The 17,879-nt window shown below is 40.3% G+C and overlaps 1 protein-coding gene across 1 annotated transcript; it reads right to left on the bottom strand.

Annotated features, from left to right (window-relative positions):
- Window positions 1-285: 285 nt before the first annotated feature.
- Window positions 286-17,162, bottom strand: HPRT1 (hypoxanthine phosphoribosyltransferase 1). The gene is made up of 9 exons (XM_040089991.2): window positions 17,070-17,162; window positions 15,036-15,142; window positions 13,383-13,566; window positions 9,263-9,328; window positions 8,609-8,626; window positions 6,260-6,342; window positions 3,748-3,794; window positions 1,783-1,859; window positions 286-1,168 (listed from the first exon to the last, which is right to left on the bottom strand). The coding sequence occupies exons 1-9, from the start codon at window positions 17,094-17,096 to the stop codon at window positions 1,121-1,123; spliced, it is 657 nt and encodes a 218-aa protein (XP_039945925.1). The 5' UTR covers window positions 17,097-17,162; the 3' UTR covers window positions 286-1,120.
- Window positions 17,163-17,879: the final 717 nt, after the last annotated feature.

Genomic DNA, 17,879 nt, shown 5'->3' with positions numbered 1-17,879 from the left:
TTTAATGGACATAGAACCTGTCTTTGCCAAGACAGAACAAAGGACTATTGCTTCAATTGTTCTCTCTGGAATCTTGTCTGGTTAGAGAATATGCAATTGTTTCAATATCTTCCCATAGTACTTTTATCATCTCTGTCTTAGAAAGGATTACATTGACCAAAAACTCTACAAAGGTAACAAATGTAGAGTCTTCTTTCACTGTCACAAGCACTTACAAAAATATTATTGAGAAGAAAATTTCAAAGCACTTTAATATACAGAATGAGTGGGATAGATGTGTGGGGCTTATTTTAAAGAGACAGCCTTTATTTAAAGTACTTTGCTTTGTAGATCTTATAAAGTAAACTTTACAATATTTTTCTCCCCACAAATATATTAAAATTGTTTAAATTTAAAAGGCAATTCCATAGACTGGTGGATACTTTTAAAGAAAAAAAAAATCTAACAGAAATAGGCAGCTCAACTAAAACTTGATTTTAAACATTCTGTTTTGTCATTCCATTAAAAAAAACCAAACCAAAACAAAAAAACACCCACACTTTTCACCCAGACTTTCTCTACAGCAATAAGGCAACTCCAGGAGATTTGGAAGAGCCCCTTGGAGATTACAGATACTGTAACTGGCTGCTCCTCAAGCTTTATAACACCCAAAGGTGCAACTATCCATTAATCACAATCACATCTGTGCATTACAGTATAAAACTTAAATTACTGATTTTAAAAATATTACTAATAGACTTCCCTATCACAAAATGTTTTACATTTACAGTACTTGAACTATTTCAGTTCTGGGTTGATGAGGTTTAAGCAATTTACCACTGCAAGAATTAGACTCTGGAGCTCACAAACAGCACAACCCAACCAGGGGCAGCAATAGTCGGTAGAGTCATAGTGCAAATCAAAATAAGGAGTGCAGAACTGCACTAATTGTTTACATTTCTAAAATATAAATGAACAAGACGAGCTCTTATATTGTACATGCAATAAATTACAGTAAGCATATGGCAATGGGGCTGGGGCATTCTACAAGTGTAGCTGGTGTACCAGAGTTGAAGCCTGTGAAAGATAGGACTCAGTAAACAAAACATTTCAAAGCTCTGTTGTCACTTGAACTCTGCTTTCATGCTTTGTACTTCTGCTTCCCCGTCTCGCTGATCACACAGATATGCTGAAACAAACAAACAAAAAAAGCTCCTGTAAGGAAAGTAACCAAGGTTTGACATCAATAACAAGCTTCTGAAAGCAACACAAGTGTCCTGTATGCACTTCAGGAAGAGGAATCTTTTGACACTGTTTACGCAGAAAAACTTAGCCCTTTTTTTTTTGTCCAAAAATCTCTACATTGCCTTCTTTTCTCCTTTCCTAATTGTCCTACCCAGGGTCTGTTAGGTTTGGTGAGAGCCAGATGAAGAGTTAATGATAAAAATAATAAAATGGGAGCCCTTCTTAACTTCTTCCCAGGTCTCTCTTCTTTAACTGTGACATAACTAAGCAAAGGCACTTATTTGTTGCAGACATCTGGTGAGACAAGAAACTTCACATTATTTCAAAGCTGAAAGTTGGGCAGCCTCCACTCTGCATGCAGCAAACTCTTTTTTTTTTTTTTTTTTTTTTTTTTTTTGTTTCATTAGAGCTCCAAACGCTGCCCTGCTCTCAGGCTTGTTCTCATCACTGGAACATGAGGCATGATTTACAGAGCAGGGAGAATGGTGCAAGGAGATTTCCCTTCCTTCCTCCTCCCCAGTTTTAAATGGAGAAAAACATACAGGAAAAATTACTTACATTCAAATCTCTAAAGTATTCATTGTAATCTAGGGCGTATCCCACAACAAATTTGTCTGGTACTTCAAATCCAACAACTGAAAAAGACCATAAGTCACCAGTGTGTTAGAAAAATAACTTCCTAGAGTTCCCTAGATCTTTTTACAGAGACAATATGGAATTTTTTAGATATAGATTGCAACTCATTTTATTTCTTCCACTCAGGTACCCTTAGATTAATATTTTAGCTATTTTACAATTTTAACTTTGTTGATTTATCAACTGAAGGAAATTAAATAGATGTATTTATTGGTTCCCACACAGGTGCCTGGTGCTAGTCTGCAAGAAATGGATGGAAATCTTAAATTTACCAGCAGCGTATTGTTATGAGAATGTAAATTTCCTTGAAAATGTCCTCTGACTTTGTAAATATGTGCAAAAGTGTCCATTATTCCTGGCACTTCCTAGATGTCTGACATGCCAGTGCAGCAGCAGTGGACTTGTGAGCACAACACAAGTCCCCCTCATAGAGTGATTCCAGAGACAACACCTCTGGGGACCTGCACTCCAGACAGGGCTACAAGAAGGTCTGCAGATTTCAGAAACAGGCTGCTTTGGGTTTGCTTTTGGCTCTTGGCTTTGATTTGCTGGAGTTTTTTGTATTTGATTGTGACTTTTGGCTCCCAGAATTTCTGTCTGAAAAGAGGACATCAGCCATTCCAGATTGTCTGAACAGCTCTAGCAGGACACTTTCTCAGGCAGTGCCAGTCCATACTGTCTATACACACTATAAAATGACCAAAAAAAATCCAACCGAACAGAAAATCCCCAAACAAACAAGCAAAAAATCTAAAATGTAACATTTCCAAAGGGCTTTTCCCCCTCATGCTAAAATTAAAGACTCCTGAGCAGGAAAGCTTGTGTCTTTTTTTCTCTCCCTTGCTACAATGAGGACAACAGGGAGGTAAACTGTGTGTTTCAAATAAAAGGCTGTGGGCACTTTTGGAAAAACTCAGGTGACGTTTAGCACTTACTGGGCCTCACAATACAGCGATAAAACGGAGGCCCGGCCATTGCTGCCTTGTCTCCTTCAGAGCTCACATGTCTTGCTCTGGACAGGTTGTCTCTGGAGACAGATGGCAAAACAAGTCACCTGCTGCAAAATGCTCTGAAGGCACCATTAGCCCAGCTAAGCCTATAATGAGATCCCAGGAATGAGTGGCATCCTTGAATGAGGAGAACACCTCAATGAAGCCTCAAGGTATCGAAAAGCTTCACTTAGAGAGCATTGTGCAACCTTGGAAAGGAGGAGGAAGAGGATGTGATTCTGTGGCTCCATTCACTTCACTTCCATAATGAAAGTAACAGAAATTTAGCCTCTGGAACACGGCTAAAACACACAGTCCTGCCCAAGGCAGGAGGAGCTATCACTCTCTTACCACTGTCTGCTGTGGATGCTGTTCGTTCACTAGCAGTCTTGGGACAGACAGGAGAAGACGTGAAGGGAGTAATTCAGATGCCCAGACATAACCAGTGCCAATTTAGGCATTTTATCACTGTAAACTTTTATCAGACCTGCTACCCCATGTGATCCTCCCACATTCTTGGGAACCGCCAAATGGCAGGAGATGGCTAGGCTAAGGCACACAAATCACTCCCAAAAGTGTAAAAAGGTGAATCCAGCAGATTCCAATGACTGAAGCATTTGACTATATGCAAGCTGAGAGTATTTGCACGTGACAAAGGTATAACCTAGACCAAAATATCAAAGTTTCATTTTCAATATAATAAAATGCTGCTAACATAACAAATCCTGATTAACTGTCTCAAAATACATTCCAAATATTTATACTATCTAAATAAGAGCAAACTTTATCAAGAATAACTCGTGAAAACCTATTTGGAACATCCTTGGACTTTGAGCAAAAGGTACACAATACACAGACATACTTTTAATAATGAAAAATGTTGTCAAAAGTCACTTACAATCCGGCCGATATCCCACACTTCGAGGAGTTCTTTTCACCAACAAGCTGTCAAATAAAATTAATGTACAACTGAAACATGGAAAAGCACCATGTACAAATATATGAGACTGTTTCGATGACAGAGAAGCTGTATTAGGCCTAAGTGTGCACAATTGACAACATAATTACACATATTTTAAACAATTACTTTACTGGCAGGTACAAAAGATCATGACGACAAAATCAGAATTTCCTAGAATCATGAATGGTTCACAGCCTGAAGGCTAACTAAGAGGTCTGCAAGGAAAAGCCTGGGAGACACTGATCTGGATGGATTTTCACTGTGAAAGTCACTTACTGGGATTTTATATATTTTAGGAACTTCAGGTGCAATTTACATTGTAGGTAAAGAGGCAGCAATCTGGGATGTGGCCTAAGAAAAAAGCCCAAGAAAGGCCTAAGTTTTATGAAGCAGAAGTTCAGCTGCTTGAATGTAACCTCAATTGCACTTGCACAACTTGTCCTTAACTGGTACTAATTAGCCCCATAAAGAAAATGCAATTGATTCTGATAATCAGAGGATACTAGAATTATTGGTCAGGGGGTTAAAAAGCATGGAGATACAAAGCTGGGGGTATTGTGGTAGAGAGAAATGCTCTGTTAGCTTAGTTTGATTTGCTCGTTATTCAGTAGAGCACTTCTGTCTCTTATAAGACAATCCCACAGGCTTGACATTTGTCTGTCTGGGAAACAGAGATTTAGGGAGGAAAAGAAAAGGTGGTTGATGGCTGAATGCAAACAGGACCAGCATAACTCTGTACACTAAGCACAGACCCCCTTCCCTCCTGGATCACCCCTGAAGACATGGCTTCATTTTCCACAGTCACAGTTTTGATTTTAGTTTCTGAAACTTCTATTTGGGAGAGTTTATTTTTGAGAACTAGTGTAGGATTTGATCAAAGAAACCCCAAAATAATACTAGCATTAATTAACACCTCCCTACTACAACCACTCAATTGTCTGAAGGAAAATAAATAGAAAACTAAAAAAAACAAACCCTAACCAAACAAAAAAAAATCCAAAAACCCCAGCCCAATCAACAACCACAACTACAAAACACCCACCAAAAAATGAACAAAGAAAAGAAATAGAAGAGAGAGAAGGGAAGCAACTAAGACTGTTAAGACTATCTAGAATGATCATGTTTCGCATGTCAGGTCTTTCCCTGGGCAGACCCAAATTACTGCAACAGTTTTAAACTACAGGACACTCGTCTTTGCATTATTCTATTCTATTCTATTCTATTCTATTCTATTCTATTCTATTCTATTCTATTCTATTCTATTCTATTCTATTCTATTCTATTCTATTCTTCTTATTCTTATTCTATTCTTACACTAAAGTGTTACAACACTTTTTAGTGACACATTTAAAAACCGACCATGGATATATCCACAAAGGCCTCACCTTCACCAGGTCACCTCTAGGTTATCAGGGAGAAGAGCTGTTCTGTTAAGTCTAACAACTGCTTTGACATTGTTATGGCAACACAAGTAATTAGATATTACACCCAGCTCTGCTTTATCTCTAATCCCCAGCAATCATTATGCTCTTATTAAAAAATACACAACCACAGCACAGCAGCGCAACAGATGCAATTTAAAAAGAAGTAGGAGGAATGTTGATACTGGTTAATAATACAATATCATCCTCAATATTTCTTGCAGATTGCAAGTTATTTAATTATGAAATGTTTTGAAACTGATTTATTAAAGGTGTAACTACGTAGGGAGAGCCTGGGAGAGCATATGGCTGGGTGATTCTCACTGAATGACCTCTAAAGCTCATCTGCACGATGCACACTACGCACTCACTGATGTTGGTATGCAAACTAATTAAATTCCACCATTAAAGAAGGAAAAATAGAAAAATGTCTCCATTGCACAGGTACACCAGAGCAGTATAGCAAAGTTGCAGATAGTGCCAGCAGAAACATGCATCTGGAGAGACACTAAATACAAGTAAGTGACAACCACTAATTTTTCTTATTCCCCCTTCTAGTTAAAGTCTACATTTATGAACTTAATTTGTGTTGAAAATACCTCTATTAACTTGAGAAGATATTTCTTTTAAGACCAAAAGATTTAAATTCTTCTAAATACTTCTAAGCTTGGACTTCAGTGGTAAAAGCCCACAAACCTTACCATAATATGATAGGGAAGAAGTGTTCCAGGCATGCACAAATTATGCCCTTCTGAAGCACAGGAATTCCTTCAGCAGTGAGATTGGAAAAAACCAGTGTTTCCAATATCCTTAACATATATATATGCTTAAAACATGCAAAAGTGCTTTAGGAGTTTAAACAAGTAGTGACTTCAACAGATCACAACACATATGACTCCTGCAGAAATGTTCTCTCCTGTTTCTCTTCCATGGAAATGTGTTCTGTGTTTGTTTTTACTTGTTGGTTTGGGTTTCTTTTTAAACCTTCTTAAGGTGAAAACCAGCACAAATACTCTTCAAACATTTACCTGGCTACTTTCACCATCTTTGGATTGTACTGTTTAAGTAGAGACAGCAAAGTTTTCATTGTTTTACCAGTATCAATTATGTCCTGAAAATAAAAATACTCATGTAAGACAGAATATTAAACATGTCAGAGTAGCACTTTAAAGTTTCTACCACGAAACTGCTCATCCACAGCAGCATGAAAATATGGCATGAAAATATGGCAAACTACAGCCTGTAAAAATGCTCCCAACCAAATCCAGACGGCACAAAACAGTGCTGAGCTTACACAACCACTCTGGGTAAAGTGATCACACACATATACAAGAGTGCTTAATTGTTGTGGATAACCACGACTTTGGAAGCAGTTGCTGAACAAGCAGTTACTGCAATGCCCTTCTTGGCTCCTGGATATCTTATGGTTTGTGCTCCTTGCAGCAATGAGATAATGTTTAATTTGAGTATGATAAGAGTAATGTTAGTCTCGCTGTTGAGTTCAGTTACAGAGTATTCAACGGGAAGAAAAGCAAGAAGGGAAAACAGTATTGTAGTTAAAGGAAAAGGAGTACAATTTACTTTACAGAGCCAAGAAATGCCTGAAAGAATTCCACAGGGAAGTCTGAGTGCAGTTCTGAAGTCTACAACACACTAAAATAAATTTTGACACAGCATTTTAATCCCATTCACTGTACATATAAACAGAAAATAAAAAGAAAATATATGGCTTGAAACTGAAGCATCTGCAATGGTCTCCTCATTGGGACTGAAACATTCATACCATCTTTACAGGGGCAGTCCTTGCCCTGGCCTAAAATCGAATCTATTTGAAGTGAAGGAGACAGACAGCAAAGAAGCAGCAATATCCTGGTTTCAGCTGATTTTCCCATGACTCCCAATTAAAATAAAAATCAAACAACAAACGCAACAGAGCACCTGTCAGCATTACCGTTAACACTCAATGCTTTTAATCATTAAACTCCACAGAAGTTGAAGAGGTACAGGTATATAGACAAAAATCAAAGTTGGTAAATAAACAGCTATTTCCATGATCTAAGAGAAATGCAGAACCTATTACTAATTTTCTGTTGTGGGATGAGCTGTTTATTGGAGATGAATTTCCATTTTGTACAGAGTATTTTTGGACTTTAAAGGGATGAAGTAAAGAAAACCCTAGCGCTAAAGACATTAAATTTACAATAGATGGGCATTTTATCATTTGACAGTTAAAATGGTGATCAGTAAGTGTTCATATCTGAGTGTGTAAGACGAGTCACTGGACAGATGATTCACTAAACAAATAAGAAACTAACCTAATCTGGGAATTACATTCATCTGAAATGGAGCAGATACATAATTAAACACATCTGTCTATCTGAAGCAAAATATACTTCAAAGGATACCACTGATCACACAATGACTGCTGTATACATACTATTTTGGTAGGAGTTTTGGAACTGCATGTGCTTCCTGTGGAATAATACAACCTTCTCAAATTAGGAAAGTAATAGAAGCACATTTTATGAGAGGGAACATCCTTTCCTTCGGCTGGTGAATCAGTTGCCATAGTTGTTTCTTTGCTCACAAACATGCCATTTCCATTATTTGGAGCCTTAACATATTATTAGATTGCACATCCGCCTTTCCTGTCTACTGCTGCTGCTTCCCAATCCTGGAACTGTCAATTGTACTCAAACAAAGTGACACTGGCTGTGCATTAGTAGTGGTGTTCATCAAGACAGAGGTACGAAAGCAAGAATTAAACAACAGCACCTACCAGGCAATCAGACTGATCTGTGCTAAACCTGGTATCACCCAGAGAACCATGACAAGACAGAGGAATGGAAATTCAGCAATTGCAAAATGCCAGTTAAGAATTAGCATTCTCTATGTCACTATTCTCTAAACAAACTACACTCAGGGACACTGGGCTCAGATCTGTTTTTCACGTATTTTAGGATACTCATACCAGGAACCTCTTTCTACCTCTGCAGTTTAATTTCCTAGCTTGCTGTGATGAGCCCAAAAGAATAACAAGCTTAGTACCACTTTTTTTCAGGCTACATTTTTAAACAAAGAAAAAAGGGAAAAAAATTAGACATTGTAGAACTGACAAAAATCTCAGAAAACTGAAAGAAAATACAAATCATTTTCGATTGATATTTTCCTGGTTAAATATAGCAATTGAATGAAATTTGAGAATTCAAAGTGCAGCTTAGTTCAAATTCAGAGACTACTTCCAAAATTCAGGCCTGAAATCAGAAGCTGGAAGCCTTGAAACCAGAAACTGTAGGTTTTCTGGCTTAGGAACAATTTCTATTAGAACTCTTTTACCTGTTACACATTAGAACTTCCAAGTGAAACATCATACTTACTTCTACGATCAAAACATTCTGGTAGGAAGAAAAAGAAAAACAAATCCATTAGTATCTAGACAACATACAATTTCTTATTAATCCTCATAACTCATTTTCAGTGCAGTTAAATATTTGTACCACCAATTATGTATGTTTACATGTGTAATGCAAGTGCCTTATAGTTTAACATTTCTGATATTCTAATAACAATTAGCTGAGATTCTTCTTAACAGCTCATGTTAAGTCTGAATTATTCAGACTTTGAAAATTCTAGACATATGCAAAAGAGATCAAAACAGAGTCTATACAATTCCTATTCTTCTAGAGAAGAGTGTCCTACTGCAGAAATGTGCAATTCTGTCATACCTACATCCTTTACATTGATACGCATGTCTTAAAAATCACCAGTGTGTGAGGAGAACGGGGAAAGTGATGTGTTCTGACAGAGAAGGAGCAGTGGTGCTTTAACCCCTGACATCTGGCTCAAAGATCTCCACAGAATCACTGGAGAAAAGCAGATTCGCAATTTACATTCTCCTATTTCCTCCTCTTGTCACTGCCTGTCATGGGGACCCATGTTCCTGGCGTGAGGTGCACCTTACACATCTCAACAGTAAGAATTCGCACCATCCCTTCAGTGGAACACCAACACAGACACACAGAGAGCTGTACCTTTCCAGTCAAGGTTGAGAGGTCATCTCCCCCAATGACTTTGATATCTCCAGTTGACTGATCATTCTAAGAAAGAAGAGCATGACAAGAATTAACATGAGTCTGACAAGAATTAAACCGATTTTCTTCTTGCAGTCAACGTCAAAACTGTGAAGTACACAACTAGGAAATGTTAAAGCTTTCAGAAGCACGGCAGCAACAACATCTCTCTATGAATAAAGAAATTACAAGTGATCAACTTCAAAGACGGTATTTCAGATTAAAGACTGTTTGACAAGAGATTTGCATCAACACAGGCAACATCTCTCATCTGTGACCATTATATACACATATGTATCTAAAAAGCAAGGACTTACTATGCATTCCCTACAGACACAAACAGGACAAAAAGCACTTCTGGTTTCCAAGTTACAGGATGCTATATAGCTGGTAATTTACATTTTAAACGTTATTGCTTTAGAAAGTCTTACTCTGAATAAGAATAGGCAATCATAACAAGAGTAGCCAGCAAACAAGGCACTGATTGCTCTTTAGAACAATGAGCTACAAAAATAGATAGAAAAGCTTATTCTTGGTTTACAACCAATATTGGTAACAAATCAAATTAGTTCTTATACAATTGAACAGCAGCACAGGTACACCGTCACTACACTGCACTTTGCTTCAGTAAATCTAAACCGTGGTAAAAACATAAATGAACTGTTATATAGGAAAGTTAAAAACAGCTGCTAGGAGTGCCTCACAAGTCTCTGCAGTTTATTAAACTCACTCAACTGACTTTAAACCTTGACAGTGTCTCACAGTTCATATTACATGTCATATGCAGGTGCTAAGTTCCTGAGCAAGGAAAGGGCAAAAAAACAGTTAAAGATTTCTGACATTAGTTGTAACCAGATTTCCACTGGCAAGAACTTTGTTTAATCATTAAGCAATGTTTTAATTATCTTCAGGAGCCTTATTTCCGTGTTCAGTACTGGTAAGACTTTAGTGCTTCATGGTTTAACACATAAGGGTTTTAGTGTTTAGATCTGTTTTCACTGCCTCCCTGTTGTCACTGCTGGAAAACAATAACGTTTTACAGGATTGTAACTCCTGACTCAAGTGACTCCAAGATCACCTTTTAAAGTGGCATTTTAAGTTCCTTACAGTATCTGCTGTTAACAGAAACCATTCAGAATACTGTTCTGACCAGCCTAACCAGAGTTTACCACGTACTCCACCGAAAATCCCTCTTTTCACCAGTGACAGTGCAACATATCCATTGTCTTTTGGCTGCCCTTCATGACTACACAAGCAACATTTGCTCATTTCCATGCTTAAATGCAGGAGACTGGTGAAAAGCCATTCTTCTTGTAACACAAACAGAATAAACTGTTTGTCAAGAATACTGAGAGCCGGATCTGATCACAAATACTATCTTTCCATTTCTTAGCAGCCTGCCAGTTCATTAAAATTCTTCTGTAAAGACTTGGAAAACTGGAGTTACAAGTAAAGTTTAATCATAGCTTGATCATGTCAGTATTCTTAGAGAATTATTTTGGGTGCAGTACAGTATGAACTTTGCATTGCAACACAAAAAAACCCCATATGCTTGTAAATATTAAATGATCAGTTTGAAACAAGAATAGAACTTCAATTACATCAATTACAGAACCATTACAAAAGTTCATCTGCTTCATTTATGCGACGAGGATATTTTTAACATCTTTTATCCAGTCTGTAGAGGCAGGCATCATGATCCAGTAATCACATCCAGAGACAGCGACAAGAGAGTTGAAAGCTCCACTTTCAACTGTCCATTACAGTTTGTGATGATTTTCACCTCACTGAACCCACATACCTTCCTGTAGCAAAGCACAGATCAAAACTGCACAGCAGATTTAGCACTCTGACACTGTTGCTAATGGAAGACCCAGTCAAGCTGTTACATACATGTCCATGATAGGATAATCTTATCTAGTCTATTAAGTTATGCAATCGAAAGGACCTAAATTTGGATATTAATAACCCCCTAAGAGAGTCTACAGAAATGAAATGCTCATGAATTATGTAGTGGAGGCATCTTGTAACAGCAGCTCCTCACTTATCCAGAACAAGAAAATATTCTTTTATAGAACTGGCTGAAAAATCAAAAACCCTCAACCCAACACCTCAAGGAAAATGTGTGGCTTCAACAGCTTTCTGTCTGCATTTCTCTGCTTTTCTCCTCATCCACTTGTTTCTACAGTAAAAATGGGATTGTAATCTCTGTAAAACTTACTTTGCTACTCACTCCCTTATTAGTATCAAGGCACTGTAGTTCTGAGGGGGAATAAACACAAACAGCTGTAGTAAAGAAATGAACCAAAATACACCTGGAACATCAGTAAAAAGTCAGCCTTGCTTTTCAGCAGAGACTTTTTCAGGTGTTTCAAACTATTTCTCCAGTATTTTTTTTTTTCAGAGTTAAAAATTAGAGATTACGAAGGGTGTAGTCTTTGTATACTGATTTTTTAAACAAGGTAAGTTATTGGAAGCATTCCTAAGTGGAGAAAGCAGAAGATACACTATTTCCTCCCCAAGAAAAAACAGGTGTAAGTCATAATTTCCTATTCTTTAACCTACTATTCTGTAATAGAGGCATTCAGTTTTCTGCAACTTCTACAGACAGAATATATGGGCATGTGGGAGCTTTGGGGTGAAGTGGACTGGAGGCAGGAGTCCCCCCTTTTAGGAGGCACAGAAGCAAAGAGGCTCAGACTGCTCTCCCTCACAGATTTTAACACTGATTTTAACAAGCACAAAGTGCCTTGTGAGATACAACCAAAGGTTGGCTCGAGCCCTTCTGCCCAATCTTGCACTCTCATTAAAGCACATAACTAAATTAGTGCCTTGTGCTCTGCAAACCTGAGTGTGGTCTCCAGGAAACCCCTGCACAGGCAGCTGTGTGTGCACCTCGGGCAGCCAGGGCTGCTTGTCCTGCAAAAGGACTGGACCAAAGCCCCATGCAGCTCTTGGCTTTGTCAAGACATGTTAACGGATAGTTTGATAGGAATCATGGATTTAATCATGGACTGCAACAGTCCAGAGTAAGTCTGTAAATAATTCCATCTCAGGTTTCACAGTTCATTGAAACAAAGGATGAGAGTGATTTTTTCAATTCAGTAACCTGTACTTTTCTGCTGGAATAGGGACTGGTCTACAGCTGTACCAAGTAACCCTGACTTCAATGCAAAGCTGCTGAAACAGAATAAATAGCACAACATTGTGAAACAATGTATTCAAACATTCTAAACTGAGACAAAAGCAAGTCATTATTTCCATCTTAAATATGGTCTTAGGGGAAAAAAAAAAATTCTGAAATCCCCAAAACATGAGACTTGGCTGTGAGTAAGCTGGAAATCATACAGTGCTGACAAACACCTGCTTCTTCCCCTGACCTGCACAACATAACCCTATGCTTCCTTCTGTAAAACTTAAGTTAGCTCATGTTACAGAATGTTCTGTTTCCCTGTAAAGGGAAACTTGTGCTCAGAATACTTGTGCTCAGAATCAAAAGAAATTCTTTTCCAAAAAATCTAAACCCAAGGCAACCTATGCCTTGTCTTGAAAGAGCAATGCCATATCCAGGGGCTATTAATCTCTAATCTAGGTTTATGTATCTAGTGTTTTCTCATGGCCAAATACAACTAATTTTGTTCATTATTTGGTTCATCCAAACAAAAATGAGATAGAGAACCATTTCTGCAGCTTTCAAGTCATCCCTTCCAAGAATGATGTCTGGGCCATATAAAAACTCCCAGACTTAAATTTTTGTAGTAATAGTTGCAGGAGAATTCTCTGCACCAATCTAGAGCTACAGCTTTAAAGATGGAGTAGAGGACAGAGAGGAAATTGCTGAACCAGTAAAGGATCTCTCTCTTCAGCATAATGATTTTACTGGGGTGAAGAGATACCAAGGTCTAAAAGAAAACACATTATATAATAAGGTAGAGAAAGAGTAAATTGGCTTGTGACTCTTAATTCCCTTAATTATTTGTTTGATATTAGCATATTAGGGCCATAACAATATTAAACCACCTCTGTTAATAATTTGTAGTCAACTTAGCTAAAAATTGCACACTACTGCATAGATACTTACACAGTAACTCTTCAACCTAATGAAGTCGACTGTCATGGGGATTGATTTGTCACTGTTTCTGTTCAGGGCTTTGATGTAGTCTAATAAATCAGCAAAAAATTTATAGCCACCCTTGAGTACACAGAGTGCCACAATGTGGTGTCCTCCCATGCCCTTCATAATTTCTCGTGCCAGTCTCTCCGTCCTAAACAAAACCAAGGAAGAGTGAGCTGTCATAACATTTCATTTGTTCATCACAGCAGCAGCGTTTGGTACTCCCAGCAGCAGCAAACACACACAGCAAACTTGGAAACACATTTTGCTTGGAAATATTTGCCCACCACTTGGGTCACTTTTACACGTTACTGGTCAACAAAGTTTTGCTTTACAAGGTTAATCCAACAGTAGTGCTGCCAAACGCGCTTGTTTTCCTACATCACAGGCAGCCAAAGCAAACCTTAACACCCTGAAACTGTTTCACTGTCAGATACGAGACATGAAGGTGTGTTTTCTCCTTCCAAAGAGAGGTTCAGCTTCCATGCAAAGAGCAATGTAAGCTAACACAACCCCAAGGGCAGTAGCCCTCACCAGCTGACAGGCAAGAAAACTCTCAAATTGTAAACTGAAGAGTTCACGTTTATTTGCCAAATCAGAATGCCAGGAACTTGGCCTGAAAGCAGAATACAATACTAGCAAGGCGGAGCAAGAGAACACAGCACCGTTTTTCTGCAATAATTGTTTCTAAATTTATTTTGTCATTTATTTTAGAAAGCAGGGTCCGCATTAACTGTGTGCCAGCTGACAGCAGTTTTCTCAGAGAAAGCCAACCATTATAAATTTTACATCAATTCCTTAATGACCTGTACTTTGTCCAATTTTTTCCTCTATATGGACTTCCCGTGTAAAGTTTTAATATTCTTTTATAAAAAGAAATGTTTTTTATAGGGATGTTGATAGTGTCTAGTCAAACAGAATCATGCAAAATCTAAATGCATTCCTAGTCACAAGATCCCCTGGAAGATCCATCCAGCACCACTCATAAAAGACTTAAATTCACTGAATTTAGTGTTCATTCTCATAAAGAAAATTAGCAACTTTCAAACAGAATGTAAAACAAAAATGTCTTGTAGGCTTATGAACATGTTTCTGATCTCAAGATAAAACCTGCATAGCACATCACAGATTTCAGCAACCACAAAAGTGACAGATTGATATTTGCAGAGCATGTCTTTCTCAGAAGGCAGGAGAAAGTTGGATGTTATTTATGTACCACATAAACATGAGAGAGTCTAAAATTGTATGATTAATAGTTTACTTTTATTAATATCTTATGAAAATTCAAGAGACTAAATTTTCAGACTGAACTGACACGACAAAATGTCTTCTAGTTAGACTTTAAGAAGGTAAAACATCATAGAAAACACTGGAAAATCCTAAGCTGCTACATACTACAAAATTTCGCTTGAGAATTATGATCAGTTTTCAAAGAATAGCATGGCTGCAAATGTACAAACTCTTAAAAGCCGGGGGGGGGGGGGGGGGGGGAATTAATTTTACATTTGAGTCTCCAATTAAATGTAATCGATTTAGATAGTCTCCAAGCAGCAAAATTATCAATGGAATATGTTTATTCCAGTTTCATGCAATCAGTGTACTGTTGGAAGTCAAACAAACCTGTCCATGATGAGTCCATGAGGAATATAGACTTTTTCCAAATCATCTGCATAATGTTTAGGTATGCAGAACAAATCCAGGTCGTAACCTTGTTCATCATCGCCAATCTGAAAAGGAAATAAGGTGAGAATTCTACGAAGCCTTATGGAAAGTCTGAGCTGAGAAACTTCAAGTCCTTTCCTTTATTCATTAAAAACTATCAAACCCATGAATAAAACCTATCAAATCCACAATACTCATCAGAACCACCTTACTTTCCCCCTCTCTAAAAACATCAATCACACTGAACACAGAGTAAAGTGTTATCTATGAGTTTACAATGGTTATTTGAAATACTGCGAGTTCTTATGCAATGCGTGAAAGAAAGTCCTACAACATTCTCCTCCAGTGGAGAGCAGGAAAGCAAAGTTACTGCACCTCAGTGAAACTTTATATTCCATTACAAAAATAAGCTTTTTAACCCCTTTGATTTTCCTACTGCAATGCAAAACAAGTACCTGCAATTAAGCAAGCAGAGGTTCTGACATGGACACCTTCCAAATCTCCACAACACTCGATCACAACAACACACACGAGCCAGCTTGCAGGACAAGACAGGAGAGCTATGTGAGCATAAGTTATGCTGCTGTGAAGTGACTCTGTTCTGACCACCGTTTCCAAAACAGGGATGTTCAAGATCATCCAGAATCAGAAATTAAAGCTTTCAGCAACCTGTTCCACATGGGCAAACTCCCTGTATTAAACAGCCTGCAACACTGGCAAGTGCATATTAATTAGGACAAGGGATTAGCATACATCCATAATGATACGGAGCACTGCTGGGGTTCAGGGCACACCATCACATAAAACAGAGTCTTCCTTGAACCCTAACCCTGCCGCAGCTTGAACATGATGTGGTTTTTTAATTACTTCCCTCTCTGGTTATGTACCTGAACCCAACTATGTGAAAAAGAATTTCAGAGGGAAAACAGAAGGTTAGTGCTGACAGTTCACCAGGGCAGGCATTTTAAATATCCATTTTGGCCATTTTATTTCAGTGTCTGTGGAAACACTTACCTGGCCAATGGTTAGACAACTGTTTACATGGGAGTTTTGTTGATTAATCTTTAATGAGTATTTTGTATGGGGAATTTCATTATTATTTCACCCTCCCATCCAAAACTGACCCTTCGTGAGCTACACACACAGCTCGAGCTCATGGCCCCTGCAGTCCACAGGGAAATATATCTTATTTTAAGAAATAAGGCAGATCCTTCCCAAAACTTATGGGGTTTTTTCTTTGGTCAAGACCCATCGGTATATCCAGCGTGTCTACTAAACCTTCCGTTCTGCATCTGGCAGGGAATGAGCCCTTCCTACAGGTTTTATCAGGTTTTTTATGGACTGCAGGGATTTACTGTCGCAACCTCGCGGCCGTCACAGCTCTCGGCCATCAGACATCGCACGCACTTCATCAGCACTGGTACTTGCTTTAAAACTATTAATAAAAATGAGCATTAAGCGCCTTAGATAGATGCGGCAATTACGCAAAAATACAAAGGATGCTGCTCCCGCAGAACCAGAACCAGGTCTCACACATGGGGTTCTCCCGACCAGAGCCCCCAGCACGCCGCGAGCAGCAACAGGAATAGGAAGTTGTGACGCTGGGGGAAGTTCTTCCACCTTCGCTCCGGAGGCGCCAACGCCGGCTTTGCCCATCGCCCTCGGGCTTCGGATCCCCCCTGTTCCCACCCCGAGGCACTCGCGGCCGCTCCGGGAAGGGACGCGCCCGGCCGGGGCAGGGACGGGCAGCCTCGGGCCCGGCGCCGGGAGGCCGGGGCTGCCCTCAAGGTGACTCCGCGGGGCGGCGGCTCCCGGCGGAGCCGTGCGTGCGACACGACACGACACGACACACGACACGACACGACACTCCACGCCATGCCATCCCATCCCCCGCGTTCCCTCACAGATCACCGTATTCCGGGGGGCAGGCGGGGGACAGCGGCCCCGGCGCCCAGCATCCCCCGTCCCGCGGGCGGCAGCCCCCGCACTCACCACGATGCAGGGGCTGGGGGTCGCCATGGAGCGCGGCCCCGCCGGCGGCGGCTGCGGGCTCGGAGCGGCGGGAGCGGGCGCTGGCAGCGGCAGGAGCGGCGGCGGCGGCGGGCGGTGGGATCAGGAGGCGCGGCGCCCGCAGCGGCCCCGGCGCCGCCTCCGCGCCCTCCGCGCTCCCCGCCCTCAACATGGCCGCGGCGGAGCCGCCCTCAGTGCCGCGGTGCAGCGGACCCGGGTGCGGGGCACAGTCCGAGGGACAGGGACGCATCACCGGAGCTGTTCTCTCGGTGGAGCTGTTCCCATCCCAGCAGGGTGCAGGTGTCCCCGCGCTGTCCCACTCCTGGTCTTGAGAGTTGACCCTCCCCTCCCACAGCACGATGTGCGTACCCCGTCCCCTCAGGATGACATGGGATGGTGACAGTGCTGTGTCCAGTTCCGGGCCCCTCAGGTTAGGAAGGACATTGAGGTGCTGGAACGAGTCCAGACAAAGGCAACGGAGCTGGTGAAAGGTCTGGAGCACAAGTCTGATGAGGAGCTCTCGAGGGAGCTGGGGGTGCCTGGCCTGGAGAGAGGACGCTCAGGGAGGACATTATCGCTCTGTACAACTCCCCGACACGAGGCTGTAGCCAGGTGCGTGTCAGGCTCTTCTCCCGGGAAACCAGCGACAGGGCAAAGGGATAAAGTCTTAACAACAGGTTTGGTTTGGGCATTAGGAGGAATTTCTTCACAGAAGGGATGATTTAGACATTGGAACGGGCTGCCCTGTGAGGTGGTGGAGTCGCAGTTCCTGGAGGTTTTTAAGGAAAGACT

The sequence above is a fragment of the Hirundo rustica genome, chromosome Z (genome assembly GCF_015227805.2).
Source record: "Hirundo rustica isolate bHirRus1 chromosome Z, bHirRus1.pri.v3, whole genome shotgun sequence".
Classification (NCBI taxonomy): domain Eukaryota; kingdom Metazoa; phylum Chordata; class Aves; order Passeriformes; family Hirundinidae; genus Hirundo; species Hirundo rustica.
The sequence above is the reverse complement of the archived record's forward strand: the minus strand, read 5'-3'. Positions and strand labels throughout refer to the sequence as shown.